The following is a 15,170-nucleotide window of genomic DNA, read 5'->3' as shown; positions in this document are numbered from 1 at the left end:
AATATGCTCCACGGGCGTTTGATGCAGCCCGCTGCTCCCGTGTGTTTCACTGCATGTAATTTGCTGGGTGTTGCATGTGTGTGTTCAACTAAGGATGGGTCAAATGCAGAAGACAAATTCAGTGTGTGTATGTAAAAATATATATATTGCCAATAAAGCTGATTCTTCTACTCCTTGCTCTCTTGCATTCCCTTATTCATCCCTTACGAGTCTTATCATTCACTTTGCCCTCCTTCCCATCCCTCCCTCTTTACTTTCTTCCTTGACGACAATATTACCAGAAATCCCCTCAGCAAAAGCCTACTGGATGTGGTGAGTGCATTAACCTCTCAGATAAATCTGAAAAAGTGCAGAAATATTCAACTACCCCCAACACACAACAGCAGCATACAGACAAATAGATGCGTGTGCACACGGTGACACACAGAGCATAAGCCCTCTGACAGGCTTTAGTAAACTGAATTAATGCCGTGTGTGTGCACAGAGCAGGTCTGCAGCTCAGGGAGGGGCGACATAACTTATTTTAAACGCTGAAAGAAATCCAAACATATATCAGTACACTCCATTAGAAACAAAGCCATGAAGGTAACACTGCTATAGCAACGCTGAGCGGCATGTGAGTTTGTGTGCGTGTTATTATTTGTGTGCTGTCTTACCAGTACTGCTAAGGAAGATGGATACCACGCACCTTTGTTTTTTATTCTCTGTTCAGGCAGGAATGAAAAGTAAAGTGCCCTCCGAGCACAGAGCTCGCCTCATCCATTTGCATAGCGGTGATGGATGTCATAAGTGCTGATGTGTGTGTGAATCTAATTTTGTGTGTGTGTGTGTGCGGGATAGACTTGCATGTTGGTTCGGAGAAACCCCAGTAGAACTTTTTATTTTCGCTATTTGTTCTTTTAATACGAGGGCTGAACGAGCCAAGTTCCAAATTATGCGTCAGCACAGCGCAACCAAACAATGACAAATAGTGAACGAGATTGTGTATTGTGTGTGTCTTTGTGTGAATGATCGCCTCTCGGTGTGGGTGCGCACATATGTGGGCGTGTGTTTGGTTAATGTTAAGTTTCATTTTGCCGCTCATCTATTTTCAGAAGGCTGGCTGTGTATTATCCCTTCGATCTTTTTCCTGTTATACTTGCTAATTCTTTGTTTTTTGTCTCTTAGCCTTTTCCTGTCGTGTTTGTGTTTTCCACTCGCGGGACGGCTGGAACAGTCTGGCCCCTTTAAGGAGGGGAAACTCCTTTTAAGTGCGAGCCAAAGCCAAGATTGCCACAGCAAACCTGCTGCTACTGATGCTGAAGCAAGATTTAAAGCCACTTCTCAAAAGCTAAGCATCTCTTTGTAACAAAAAGGCCCTTCAAATATTAATACATTTTTTGTTTATGCTTATCACCGAAAAACTTGCATGCGGACAATGCAAGTGAGTATTTCTTAGTGTGTACATACAACACACACAGTGAGATAAAGATTAACTTCTGACGCATTTGAGAACAACAGTCTTAAAAAGTGGTGGTGGTTTGTTGATTTTGTACTTAGTAGATAATTAGATATTGTTTTAATAAGTCAGAAAGACATCGGAAAACTTTACAAAACTGGAGCTCCGCAAACTACTGCTCTACTGCTAAACTTCAGATGTAAACTTTGTGTCTGCCTGCTCTTCACATAAAAAGGCAATAATACAATTTCATAAGCCCTGGTCTCCAGTAGGAAAGTACATTTCTCATCTGGATCCCAGGCTGAAAACGTTTATAACATTTAGGCAAGACTATCAGTGAACTTGCAGGCCCTTATGGACTCAAAACATGGCACATACATACTTTTCACTGAGCTCCAGAGCACCCCGGCAGTAAAAGCTGCATTTAGGGAACCTTTCTATCTCCTCAATCCTGTTACCAGTGCAGTTCACGCAGTTCTGAAAACATCCTCAACACTGACTCTAACATGTATCTGTGCCGACTTCTTACAATTAAGATTCAGAGAGCTAGAGAGTCCACCTGAGTCTGCCGAGGTCACAGTAATGTGTGCTTTCTACAAGGTCGCGTGTGTGTGTATCTGCAAGTGTGTTGAGCTCCTGCAATGGCACAGCTATGCTATTCTAGCCTAATGCTAGTCATTTCATGCCCTGACGGGATTGCAGCAGATACAGTTTTTGCACCAGTGAGAGGGCAGAGATTATGTGTGCGTTTGTGTGTGTGAGTGTGCGTTTGTGTGCACGCAAGTCGTTTTGCAACTGTGTGTCTAAATGTGTGCTGTGGGGCAAAATGCAAGATGATAGCACAGGAGCGGAGAGAGGAAATCGATGTGGGGGCATTTTGAAAGCCTCTGGAGACACACACACACACACACACACACACACGCTCCCTATCTCCTCTGGCCTGCTGTGCACCCATGACAGACTAGGCACTTACTGTATCTTTGTGTGTGTTTTGTGTGCACGTTTGGAAGACAAATACCAACCCCCTTTGGCAAACTTCACAGTGTACTTGTATGTACTATATAGTGTTAGCACATGTTTTTTTTTTTCCCTGTAAGAATAAGTGTGTGTGCTGTATAGGTGTGTGTTTGACTTTGTTTAGATGTAAGAAAGTCTTAGGAGAGAAATAAAAAGCTTTGGGAACTTTTAAGCCTCATACCAGCTTGCATAGTTCAGTGTAATGGCTTTAGACAGCACTTTGGCCCAAGAATCATCTTTGGACTTTGTGTCTTTTCACTGGTTGGCATTTTGACACAAAATGGTGGGCCAGGCTCGCCAGCAGGAAGTGGTAAGCGACTGTGTTTGACACCAAATGTTCAAATCCCTTTGAATTCCATTGAAATGTAATTAGCCATCTATTGACAGCTATGCTGTGCCAGCAGCCCCCATCACAATGTAGCTCACTGGTTAATTTGAAGCCCGAGATTTTAACATTATTGATCAGAGCTGCACCATTGAGGCTACTGGGTTGTTAATTTGAACTGTTGGAACAAGATCACAGGACCCTGCTGCATGTTAATCATGCGTCTCAGAAAGGACTTAGGGTGGCACAAAGCTGTACCATTGTTCGGCATTTCAAGGTATTTGTTCTGCTCTCCACTGTCACCAGCTCTTCCATTTCCTTCATAGCATGCAAGTCCACACTGAGCACTGAAACACATACAATTTAATTTATGTATTTGTGTGTTGTGATTCAAAAGGTTGTTGGGGTTAACTTTTAAGAGATTTAAAAGCCCCTGTTTGCGAGAATGATTTTCAGAAAAACGAGAATGAGAGAGCGTGTGTGTGTGTGCGTGCGTGCATGTGCTTATGAGAGCTTGTGTTTTGTCATCCCTGAAAATGGGTGATTTGGTTAAACAGAGGTTCATAATGGACATAATTATTGCACACACCAATTACCTTAAATAAATGATTGCTCTCTCTTGCAATCACACAAAATAGTGCGCCATAATCAGGAAGGTAATTGACTTGTGTGCATCAGTCTGTGTGTCTATGTGATTCTGAGTGTGTGTGTGTGTGTGTGTGTGTGTGTGTGTGTGTGTGTGTGTGTGTGGTGACAGGTTGCACCCAGTGCTATCAGACTGACTGCTGGATTAAACCTCACACTAGACTCCAGACTGGATAAAGAATCAGAGGGAGAGAAAGAGTAAGAGAGACAAACAGAGAGAGAAATGAGTCATATGCACACGTGGTCACTCAGATGAATCTTACATTTGAGCTCCAAGCGAATGAAGTCAGTGTTGCCCAGGTTTTCCAGAAAGACGCCGTAGGGTGCACTGGTCTTGAAATAGAAGGAGATGTCAGCGCTGGTCTCTCCTTGGAAGGTGGCAAAGTGCAGGTAGGATGATGGGGTAGTGAATGATGCAGCGTTCCAGTAGTTGTCTGTGAAAAAACAAACAGCATCACAGCTCTGAACCAGGCCATCCCACGTACATCCACTGCAGCCTCCATTAGCACCGCGACAAACACTATAACCCACTCTGGTGTGATAAGCTGCAGAAATAAATTCATTTTCAAAATGGTTTCATTTCAAACGGTTATGCATTCATTTTCGTTTCATTTCAAAGAGCTATCAATCTAGTCTAGATAATACATTATTATCAGATGTCCATTGTTTAATGTGTCTCATTTAATATTGCCTCAGTAAAAATGATTTCATCACCTAAAACTGTATTTCTGTGCAGAGATTTTAAAGCAGCCTGTAATTTCCTGCAACTTCAATTGTATTCAGGAGGAGGGTGATCATATCATACTAACAGAGAGACCATTTCTTTTCTCCTTAAATGAGCACCTGAGAAGGGGACAAGGGTGCATGGACAAAGTATTGTGGAATTTTTGATAATAGCTTTTCTGATGACTTTTATGAAGTGAAACCAGCAGCTGCTAATGAAGACAAAGTAGCAGCGTGTTAAACAGCTGCTGATGAATTATCAGACTGTGGTTGATGAAGTGACTTCTCTGCTGTCTCTTCACGCCTTGCCATGTCTCTGTCTCGCTCCTATCACTCAAGAAGGATGAAGAGCTGGGGAGGAAAGAAGATGAGGAGGAGAAGGAGGAGCAGAGAAGTGGAGAGTGTTTTAAAGGACAGCTGAGGAGAAAGGCTAGAACAGGAAGAAGAAGTAGAGAATAGAGGCCAGGCATGGCTGAGAGGACAGAATATTGAAGAAGTGATAGAAAAGGGAGAGAAAAGTCATACAAAGGCCAGATGATAAGAGGAAGAGGAGAAGGAGGAGGAGCTGGGGGCACATGAAGGGCAAGAGGAAGAGGAGAAGAGTGAAGGCTGTGGTATCAGCTGTGTGAGATCTCTCTGATGCCTCAGAGGACTCTCCACCATAACCCCGGAGGAACAGGGACAGCAGAGCAGAGGAGACAAGTGTGTGTGTGTCTGTCTTCAAGAAGTGTGTGTTCGGACCGAAACCAATGATTAATGTAACAATCAGTGAATCTGAAACATGTAAAGCATGCAGGGCAGGTGATCCCCGGGTCACAACTGAAAACACTGAGGCTCTGAGCTGTGTGCACTACAGACATGGCTATAAGTTTAATGATGATTTTGGTTTGGCTAATGGAGAGTCTCATAATTCTTATCTTCCTTTTTTCATCCTCCTGCTCCTCCTCCTGTGCCTTATTTCCCCTCAAAATGCCTGATCCTGACTCACTGCTGTGGCTGCTATAATTTAAAAATTGTTGCTTAATAATTTTATGTCGAGCAACTAATCAATTAATTGACTTATCACTTCAGCACCACTTTGCTTCCTTTCACGTGTGAGTTCATACCCATTCGTGCATGCAAATGCACACGCAGTTTCATGCATGTGTTTGTTTGAGTGCATGTGTGTAAGTGTAGGTATTCACCTGCGTCCATGCATCTGTGTGAGTTTGTGCGTGCGTGTGTGTGTGTGTGTGTCTCCTGGTTCAGTGCGATAAGCGCTCCCCAGTGACAGGGCTGAGCTCCTCCTTTCTCCTCCTTGCCTCACATCCTGTCACCAGGGGCAAGGGCAGATAGTGGCCAAGTGCACACACACACACACACACACACACACAGGACCTCCTACTGATGCTGTCTTTATGATTAGTGTGTTTGAAGTTGGAATACTGTTCATTTCTCTACTGGAAGCCAAGCCAATTATTGAACAGGGTTAATTGAGGACTGAACAGGAGGGAGCCTGCAGAGGCCACAGAAACAAATAATTATCAGTTTACTATGATGTTCCATCATAGCAAGACGACATACCAGGGCCAGTTGGTGATGTATGATGTATGATGCTCAATAAGTGATGTCGATTTCACATTAAACAACCAATTAGTCATACTGACACACACACACATACACCCACAAAGAAATTTACTCTCTTCTCTTTTCTGTATACGTCATGAACAAAACCCTCACAGCAAAAAAATGCAACAAAATCACAACCATAAATGACATGAAAAATACGTTGTGATATTTGTTTGTATACACCGAATGAGCCCTTAATAGCTTTGAGCAACAGAGTAAAAAGTAGACTGACAAAGACAGAAAGGAAAGAAGGACACAAAGATATAGAAATACAGCCAGGAGGCAAGTCACGCTTCAGAGGGAGGGAGAGAGAACAAGAGCAAAAGAGGGAAGTGGGAGTTTAGAGGGAAAAGGAACTCAAAAGAGATCCATGGTGTGAGAAGCAAAGGAGAACAACAAATTAGGGGGTTGTCAGAAACTGAGTGCTGGAAAGAAAACAGGGTTAGAGGAGAAAACATGGCCGCCAAATCATAAACCTCCAACTGCTGCTGTGCCAGGTCCACAGATGCAACTGGTTGGCCAGGCTCTGTGGCACATTTATCACTCCCATATTGAAATGTTTATCAAATGTTTCAAAAACAGATCCAGCACATAAATGACTGACTGACTGAGATGATACAAATATTAAACTAGTAGCTATAGTGCCTGAGAACACGTTTAAAGGTGCTGCAAATTATGTGCAAGCCACAAAACCTTCATAAAATGAGGGTGATACGAACACCTGGAGCACCTGGGCTGGAACAGACCAGCCTCAGAAGACAGACAGTACAGTCATGTAACCTACTGTGCTGCAATCAAGACATTTTCTATGTACTAATATGTAGGAGACTTGCAGCACAGCCTTTAAAGTATGTTAGCGATGGGTGCATCAATGGCAGGAAGCTTTCAAATGGAATCTAAAGTGGTTTTCTTAACAAGCCATTATTCTCTAATTGGTTCTCAAGGTGATATCCTGAAATGAAATTCTAATCCTGTTGTCACTAGTTCTCCTGGATGCCCTTCTCCTCATTGTGTGGTGCACTACGGTGGACAATACGGCTTAGCCAAGAGTATCTCAGATGTATTTGAAGATGCCTGTGGCCTCCGTTGCCGAGTTACTCAATTGTTATACGCTTCATTTCCTTTACAGACAGCATAATGGTCCATTAATATTCATTTTCTTTCTTCTTTCAAAGTTTAGATCAAATGTTTTATGGTCTTCTGCTGCTCAGTGGTGGCCTCAAATAAATCCTATCCCAGTACACCACTATTAAACTGCTATTTGAAACACTTCAGAATCCACACAAGGATTGAGTGCAGCATACAAAAAGAGCTAGAGTTTATCCTCTTGGTTGTTGGTGCTGTGACGATGATGATTAGATGCAGCACTACTTGCAGAAGATGTTCAGAGTTCTAGTTTTAGCCATACAAGTAGCATGACTCCATGAATGGCAATGTTGATCCGTTATGCTACCATTCTGGCCCAGAGTGAAATATTTCAGCAACTGTTGGATGGACTTCCATGACATTTGGTCCAGATATTCATGGTGCCTACGTGATAAATCCTGCTGATTTTGGTGGCCCACTAACCTTTCCCTTTTCACTGCCATGAAGTTGACCTTTGTGGATTGGAGTGAAATGTCTCAGCAATTATCGGATAGATCACTAAGCAATTTGGTACATGACATGGTACAGCATGTTCACATGTTAAAAAGCAAAATTTAAGATAGTGAACCTCAAAAGAACATCCTTTAACCTGGCGACCAATGTTTAACATACTGCTGAATAAAGAAGAATCAGGGCGGTAATCAAGAAAAATCTGCAGCTACATTATATAGACAAAGGTATTGGGACGCCTGAACATTACTCCAACAGGGACTTTAATGACATCACATTCTAAATACACAGACGGCTTTGGGGCTATAAAAGCTTCCACTCTTCTGTGAAGGCTTTCCGCAACATGTTGAAGTGTTTCTGTGGAACAATTTTTGTTCCAGTTCATTCCAAAGGTGTTGGATGGGGTTGAGGTCAGGGCTCTGTGTGGGCCAGTCAAGTTCTTCCACACCAAACTCATCCAACCATGTCTTTATGGAGCTTTGCCTTGTGCACTGGGGCACAGTCATGCTGGAATAGAAAAGGGCCTTCAACAAACTGTTGCCACAAAGTTGGAAGCATAGCATTGTCCAACATGTCTTGGTGTGCTGAAGCATTAAGATTTCCCTTCAGTGGAAGTCAGGGGCCAACCCCTGAAAAACAGCCCCATATTGCACCTGAATTCAATAATAAAGAGGTATATCCCAATACTTTTGTCTACATAGTGTACCTCAACCCTCTTCTTAGTTAATCATTATTAAAATTTATTTGTGCTTCACAAGGAAGTACTCTCACAATCATGTGGTGAACATCTCTTGGATCCATTAGCTAATTTGACTAAAATGTGCTGTTGTATAAAACAGCTGCTGACCTTGCATTAGGCCACAGGGACTTGCGACAAAAAAACGAAAAAACATAAAACAAAAAACCCTCAAGCCCGCTGAACTGTAGTGACTGACATGATGTGAAATACAGTTTGAGGTGAAGTTTGGGTCTGGAAGCCAACTAGATGATTCATCTGTCTATGCTTGACCAGATGGGTTATGCGCCAGTACCAGCAGATGGTAAGGATGACTGCAATGTGTCAGGTCATTAACAAGGACACTTTCAGGCAGGCACACCAAACACGCACACATATAAAATAGATGTGCATACACACTGACAGTATGAATTCATGTGTACTGTTGGCTGCAGGCAGATCAGAGCAGAGCACACTTACTGCCACAATAGTTCATATTAATAACTCGATTCTCACACATCCTGCATGCTCTCACGGTGTGATAACATCACTGCAGATCGAGACATTTAGGATCTCAGGCCTGCCAGAGCACATTACTCAGTTTGTTGGAAAAAAACGCACGCTGTGCAATCTCATTAAACTTTTCCACTTGTGACTCGTTCTGCTACCTACTTCAGGCGCAAAGTTGGTGGGAGGCTTTTTCATCAACATGCTACAAATAGTGTCATCTAACAAGAGAGACGGTAGGACCTCAGTGGAAAGGCGATCCATGTGACTTAGAAAGTGCCCCTCAGGGGATGGCTCAGATATTGTTCAAAACATAACACTTGAACCTAGATATATAGGAAATTTGTTGAACTGTGGCACAGCATGCATATATTTCTGTCTTGTTCATTTTTAAATTTCCATCGAGACCTGTTATTTCATCTCATTTGTGCATAATTGAGCCGTCTGCGGCGTCTAATTTTATGGTCTAGGAACTGCATATTAACTGTAAATGTAGCATTTGAATCTTGAGGTAATTTGTGTCTGTCCCATGAAGCATTTATCAATCTCACTTTGTAATTAAGTTGCTTGTCATACATTTTTTAGAGCTAAACCTTGAGGGGTGTAATGATATGAATGGAGAGACAAAAGGAAATAAAAGTCTTTTCGAGAACGAAAGAAAAATAAGCGTCAGTTAGTTCTTTATTTTCTCTTAAATAATTTCTCACATATAAATAATCATCAGACAGGAGGAATACATGCGTGCCATGTTCTTTATGAATGTAATGCTATGATAAAAAAATGCATGTGGATATCAACCTGTGAAGTGCTTCAGGTAAAAACATCCACGATCATCTTTCTTTGTATCACACTTTGTATCATTTTTTTATGTGAAGAAAACTAAAGTAATGAACCCTATGCAACGCACACCAGACCTTCACTGAACGTAAAAAAGTGTAGACATTAGAGTGACATCAGTTACATAGACACTACACGTGGACATATGAACAGGAACAAATGGGTACAAACCAATTAATTAATCATAGGTGACCCTTGTAAGCTTTGATTTTTGGTCATCTATGAGGCCAAGCATGTCTCTTGGAAGGCACATTACATTATAATAATGGAACATATGCTGCTTTGCTTCATTTGCTGTCATTCATTTTCATTCTCATCTATTAAAATGTCCACTGTCCCTTTTAACATCAATAAATGGGACTAATTCCTCTCTGTCTGCCTGTGACTGTATAGGCTGCCATTAAACTAGCCATGGAAATGGGCTTCATTAATGCCAGAGCACACACACACACACACAGAAAGTTACACTCCCACTTGTTCTCGTGCTCAACCACAGAACATGCAAACACACACACAAATGCATGCACACACGCATACACTCAACCACAGAAGTACCTCCATACTAAAACTTTCTCTGACGGCCCAATACATTAGTCATTTGCCTATGAAAACCCATTATATGGCAGCCAATCATCATTGCTCTTACTGAGACAGAGCTCTATGCACAGTATGAGAAGCATCAATCTTACATCGAGTACCTATTCATGTGTGAAATTTTTAATATATGTTTAATATGCGTTAATGGGCCAATATATAATGTATGCTCCACGTTCTGGTGTCTTGACCAGCACTATTGCACACATAGCTCAAAGTCATCTTCATTTTAAAGTTAGTTTGTTAATTTGGTCAGTCAGTATAATGGAGGACAGCTCTCTTTGTGCCTCAGACACGCTCAGGGCAAAATAGAGTAAGACAAAGAGAATATGGCTCCTTCAAAATGACAGGAGGATCCATTTTTAGTAATTGTGTCTGCCATGCGGCTACATGAGAGGCCCCACACACACAAACAGATGTGATGTCACGGGTCATTAAATCATGGTTTGTTTATATGTTGGCAGCTTTCTGATGAAGGGACATTAGTGAGAGTGGCACCAGATTGTTGATGAAGGCACCTTAATGAGTGTGACACCCGTGAGGAGAGAGGGCAGGTGTTCTGTCATGTTCTGCATTCTCGACAGAACCAGGCCACTTCCTGTCTCGCGGATGAATGGACGGACAGAGGGACTGACAGATAGATAAAAATGAGAGAGAAAACTTCTGAGCATGAGAGAAACCGTATCTATGGTATTCTGAGGTGTATTTCTTTGTAGCCTCCAATGCAATACCGTCAGTGGAAAACAGGCTGAATGTACGTATCTGCACTCACGGCCCACTGAGATTGCATAGCTCCACTTTATTATTATCTTTTCTATGAAAAATGAGCATTCAATAGGTAATATATAAAGTATTATTATTGTAATGATCATGCTGTCTCGTACTAAAGATTAAATCCATGTTTGCTTTTGCTCTCCACAGGACATTACTTCCTACAAAACCTCTCTGGTATTTTGTTAAATTAAACAACAGATGCAGACGTTAGTTCTGTTCTCTATATGCTGCTTTAATCCATTTTGTCTTTAGAGGTAGAAAAAGAGAGGATGAGGGAGGCAGAAGCAGTCTCAAAAGACAAAATCACAGTCCTCTGAATAACTTTAATGGGTAATAGATCTGGGGAGGGAGAATCACTGAGGTTGCTTTCATCCCTTTAGTTTCAGACCAAAGAAAACACAACGCATGGAAATACCTCTTACTGTAGCTGAGGTCTGTTCTGTGTTCAGATCAAAATCGACCTGTGGCTAACGTTAAGCTAACAGCAGCTTCTTGGTGATGCTAGTATATGATGCTAAAATAATTAGAGTTCTGTTGCAGACCGAGGGGAACGAGGCTGACTGCTTATTTTTTGGTGATTTTAAAACTTTAGCAACTTCTATATATTTATACTATTGTGTAATAGCATAATTTTGTGGTGTAACTAACTCACTAACTGCGTTAAACAGTCTTTATTCAAATTTTAAATCATAAATATTATCATCATCAGTTCTGATGATCAGCTGGTCCATTTGTTGCCAGAAAATTAATTTTGACACTTACGCACATTCAGTATCAGATACTTTCAAAAGACTTTCATCCAAGTACTGGTTGACTGTCACTCTTACCAAAGTAATATTATAGCACAGTATCTTCACTTTTACTTTGAAATATGACTTTTGAATACATTTTACAGTATTGGTCAAAGTGCATTAACTGGGATGTAATAAATTGCTGCTTTTCTGAAGAAATGAGGGCCATCTCACGCCATCCTGACGTCGCCTCGCGGACACCCCTGGTGTGCAGGCTCACATATGTTTGTGGTTGTGTTGGTGTGCATCACATGCTGATGTGTGTCTTACCAGGCCCTACAGCTTCTGCTAGTAATGAGAGCTATTCTTTATGGTTGTGTGGCTTTACATCATTAGGATAAGAGTTCCATCATCCATTTTACTTTTATGAGTTTGTGTGAAAGCCCACTCAGTTTCAGAATGAGAAATGTTTCATTTAGCCAAGTATAACAGATGCATCAGGAATGGGATGCAGTTAATCCATGCCAACCTGACAGTGCACTCAGCAGGACTGACACACTGCAGGTTTGTTCAGGACAAAGCAAAGCAAAGTGAAAGAGCACAGGCTCATGTGTTGGGAGGAAAGAAAGGTGGATGGTATATGAGAGCAGCAGATTCTGTGTGTGTCTTCTAGTTGACCCAAAGTCCCACTGAGAGCAGTGTGCCAACACTGATTAGAAGAATAGACAGGAAGGGAAACAGCAAGAATTAAACTGCCTCCCAGTGTGCGTGTGTGTGTGTGTGTGTTTCTGCAGTATCTGATATCTGATGTTTACCCAAGAAACAGCCAAAACTACAAGGACAAAAGAGAAGAAAGTAAAAAGATGAGAGGGTGAGTGTTTACATGGAAGGTGTCTGAATAGAGTTCAAATACCTTTATTTATCCACACACACACACACACACACACACACAAGCTCAAATTCCCGCAGACACAAAAACACACGAATGCAGACAGTGAAGATACCATGACTGTTTCTCTGAGGGATCAGCACAATATGTGAATATGAGCAAAGTGTTATTTCCACATACAACACGTGTCTAAGGGTGTGTTCTCTTTTCTCTCCTTCACCACAGTTTTTAATTAAGACCCAATTCAAAGCATCAGCAGCAAATCTCTAATTGTCAAAAGAGCTTTGCTGCTTTCCAAAAGTTTGGCTAACAAGGTCTGAATGTGTTTTACAGTGTAAGACATAATAATAATGTTTAATTTCCTCTGGGATTAGGGATGAAGAAAGAGGCAAATTCTTCCTGTGAAGATAATGAAACCCAAAGCAGTCTTTCTCTCCTCCTTTCTGTTCATTGTTAAGGTCAAATAAAGAAGCCTATGCTGTGTGACCACAGCACTTTTTCCTTTGCTTGTTGGTTAAAGAGGTGCAGGTGCACAGTTTCCATCAACCTCAAATAAAGAAAAATGGATGGGCTTCATTGCTTAGACGCGTGTAAGCGGAGCAACATTTTCTGATGAAATATTATGAGTGGCATCACAAGTGTGGTGGTGTTCAATATTTAAAAACATCCGCCGAATGCACCAGAAAACCAGCGGATGTCCCTGACTGAAGGACTCTGCGTTGTCTGTAGGTTTTACGACAGGTGGCTCACAGGAGACGATGCATCCTTCACTGGAGTCAGTAAACAGTACAGTGATGCTTACAAACAAACAGAGAGATAATTACCGTATCATTAACTATTCCCTGCATGTCCTCACTTGAGATTCTTTTGAACATGTAGATAATATAAGGTTTTCTATGATAAGCTCCCATTGCAGCTGCAGTGACTTGCACAACATGCACCTGCCACTTAAAATAATCAGTTCCAGCAGTAATACATGTGTAAGTGTGTAAACGTAGCAGATATCATTCTCAGATTCGTGTCACTTTGCTCTCCAGGGTTCTTCTCAGTGTCCCTCAAATACACACCGGAATAGGGATGGGGAGTAAAGAGATACCAGAGGCTTCACAGGACATAAGCCTGAACACAAAGTCGTCATGACTCAAATGGTTTGGTTACTGCTCAGGTTACAATGTTCCTGACCAGCATGCACACACTTGTTATCGTAAATGACTAGGAATGCAATATTTTCTAATATTTTCTAATCTAAGCTAATAATTACATTTTGGAATCATTCCAGTCTGGTTTGAGCTGTTTCCTTCTATAGAGAGACAGCTCTTTTGATGGTCATAAATGATCGCTTCTGGGCAAAACAGATAGAATAATGTAATCGAAGTTATTTCATTTTTATGAAATAAAATTTTTATTTTATGTTCCATTGTCCATGCAGTACTCCTTGACCTGTTTTAGCAGTGTGCTGGCATTTCAGGCACAACACTATCATGGTTTATTAGACATCACATAGCAATTTTAATAGGCAGGTCAACCTTTATCAACTACTGTTCAGCCTCGAGACTTGTGCTGAAAGCACCGTCTCAGATTCTCTATCAGCTTGTCCACACATTTTATTTTTAGACTGTATTCAAGTATTGCTGACTATTCGTGCAGAAATCTCCTACAGCTTGACATCAAATTAAAAAATTGTCTTTGTGCTTCCCTCTCTGTTCAAAAAGCCACATGCAGTGTCAACAGTGGAATTTTAATATGAGCTTTATTAAATAGAGTGGAGATGATCTCTTGATTCAACCTTTCATGAGCTTTTCTCAAAGGTTATGCAGCCATGCTGGTACATCCAGCTGAGAAGTATTTTAAAAATGAAACTGCTCCTCTCAGCGGCTGACTTGGAGAAAGTCATTAAGGCACATATTTCCCCTCAATTAGGCCATTGAACTGCAGTCCTCTTGCCTGGCTCAAAGGTCTCTTTTGCACCTGCATCTAATCCAGAACGCTCACATCAGTTTTCATTTTCCCGTGCAGACTCCCTGTTAGGTTTGAATTTCATTGTAAGATTTTACTGACAGTTCTGAAGCACAGTGTGATTTAGCTCTTAGCTACATTACTGACCTTTTCACTCACTTTGAAGAATGTCACGTATGTCCCAAAGTCTGCAATTGTAAAGATCAGGTCGCCATTTTCAACAGTGTATATAATTGAACTATTAAACTAAATCAGATGATCGCTAGCTACTTTCTAAAATCTATTTTCAATGCCGGTTTCCATTTTTTTCACTCATTACATATTAGTGTTTTGCAAAGGATGCATTGTAAGTCAGTAACCTCTGCAGTTATCAGCACAGCAGGAGCACTTCTTCAACCCCACTGAATTCTCAGATTTCAAACACCTCGTAGCTCCATCACAGCAACACGTCAAGCCAGTCATTGATGTGGATTCTAACATGGTTACATTACATTTAGCAAGGTGCCAATCACTCAGAATACTAGAGATTGCTGCCAGCCAACTCCACAGCTCACATGTATGCATGACACAACACTTACTATCTCCTTGGCAACGTAGAGGTCCAACAGTCAGTTTGGCCTCAGAACCGGGTCTATTGGTGTCGCCCACAGCAACCTGGCTGACTGGCAGGTGCTCTTTATATACCAAGAGACCAGAATCTTCTCTCCTGTGTGAGTTGAAGACAGACAGAAGTAGAGCAGAATCCATATTAAATACTATTTTGTCTCTACACATTGCATGTTTTTGCATGTTTGTAATAATGATAATATCAGCAT

The 15,170-nt window shown here is 41.4% G+C and overlaps 1 protein-coding gene across 1 annotated transcript in view; it reads right to left on the bottom strand.

The window, feature by feature from the left end:
- The window catches only part of cntnap2a (contactin associated protein 2a), a 274,377-nt gene that overhangs the window by 34,798 nt on the left and 224,409 nt on the right, over positions 1-15,170 (bottom strand). The window contains exons 17-18 of the mRNA XM_046371619.1: positions 14,934-15,061; positions 3,689-3,859 (exon numbers count right to left, since the gene is read on the bottom strand). Coding sequence (XP_046227575.1) covers positions 3,689-3,859; positions 14,934-15,061 — 299 coding nt within the window. The remainder of the gene's footprint in view (positions 1-3,688; positions 3,860-14,933; positions 15,062-15,170) is intronic.

This window comes from Scatophagus argus, chromosome 18, assembly GCF_020382885.2.
Source record: "Scatophagus argus isolate fScaArg1 chromosome 18, fScaArg1.pri, whole genome shotgun sequence".
NCBI lineage: Eukaryota > Metazoa > Chordata > Actinopteri > Scatophagidae > Scatophagus > Scatophagus argus.
This window is presented reverse-complemented; position numbering and strand designations above follow the sequence as displayed.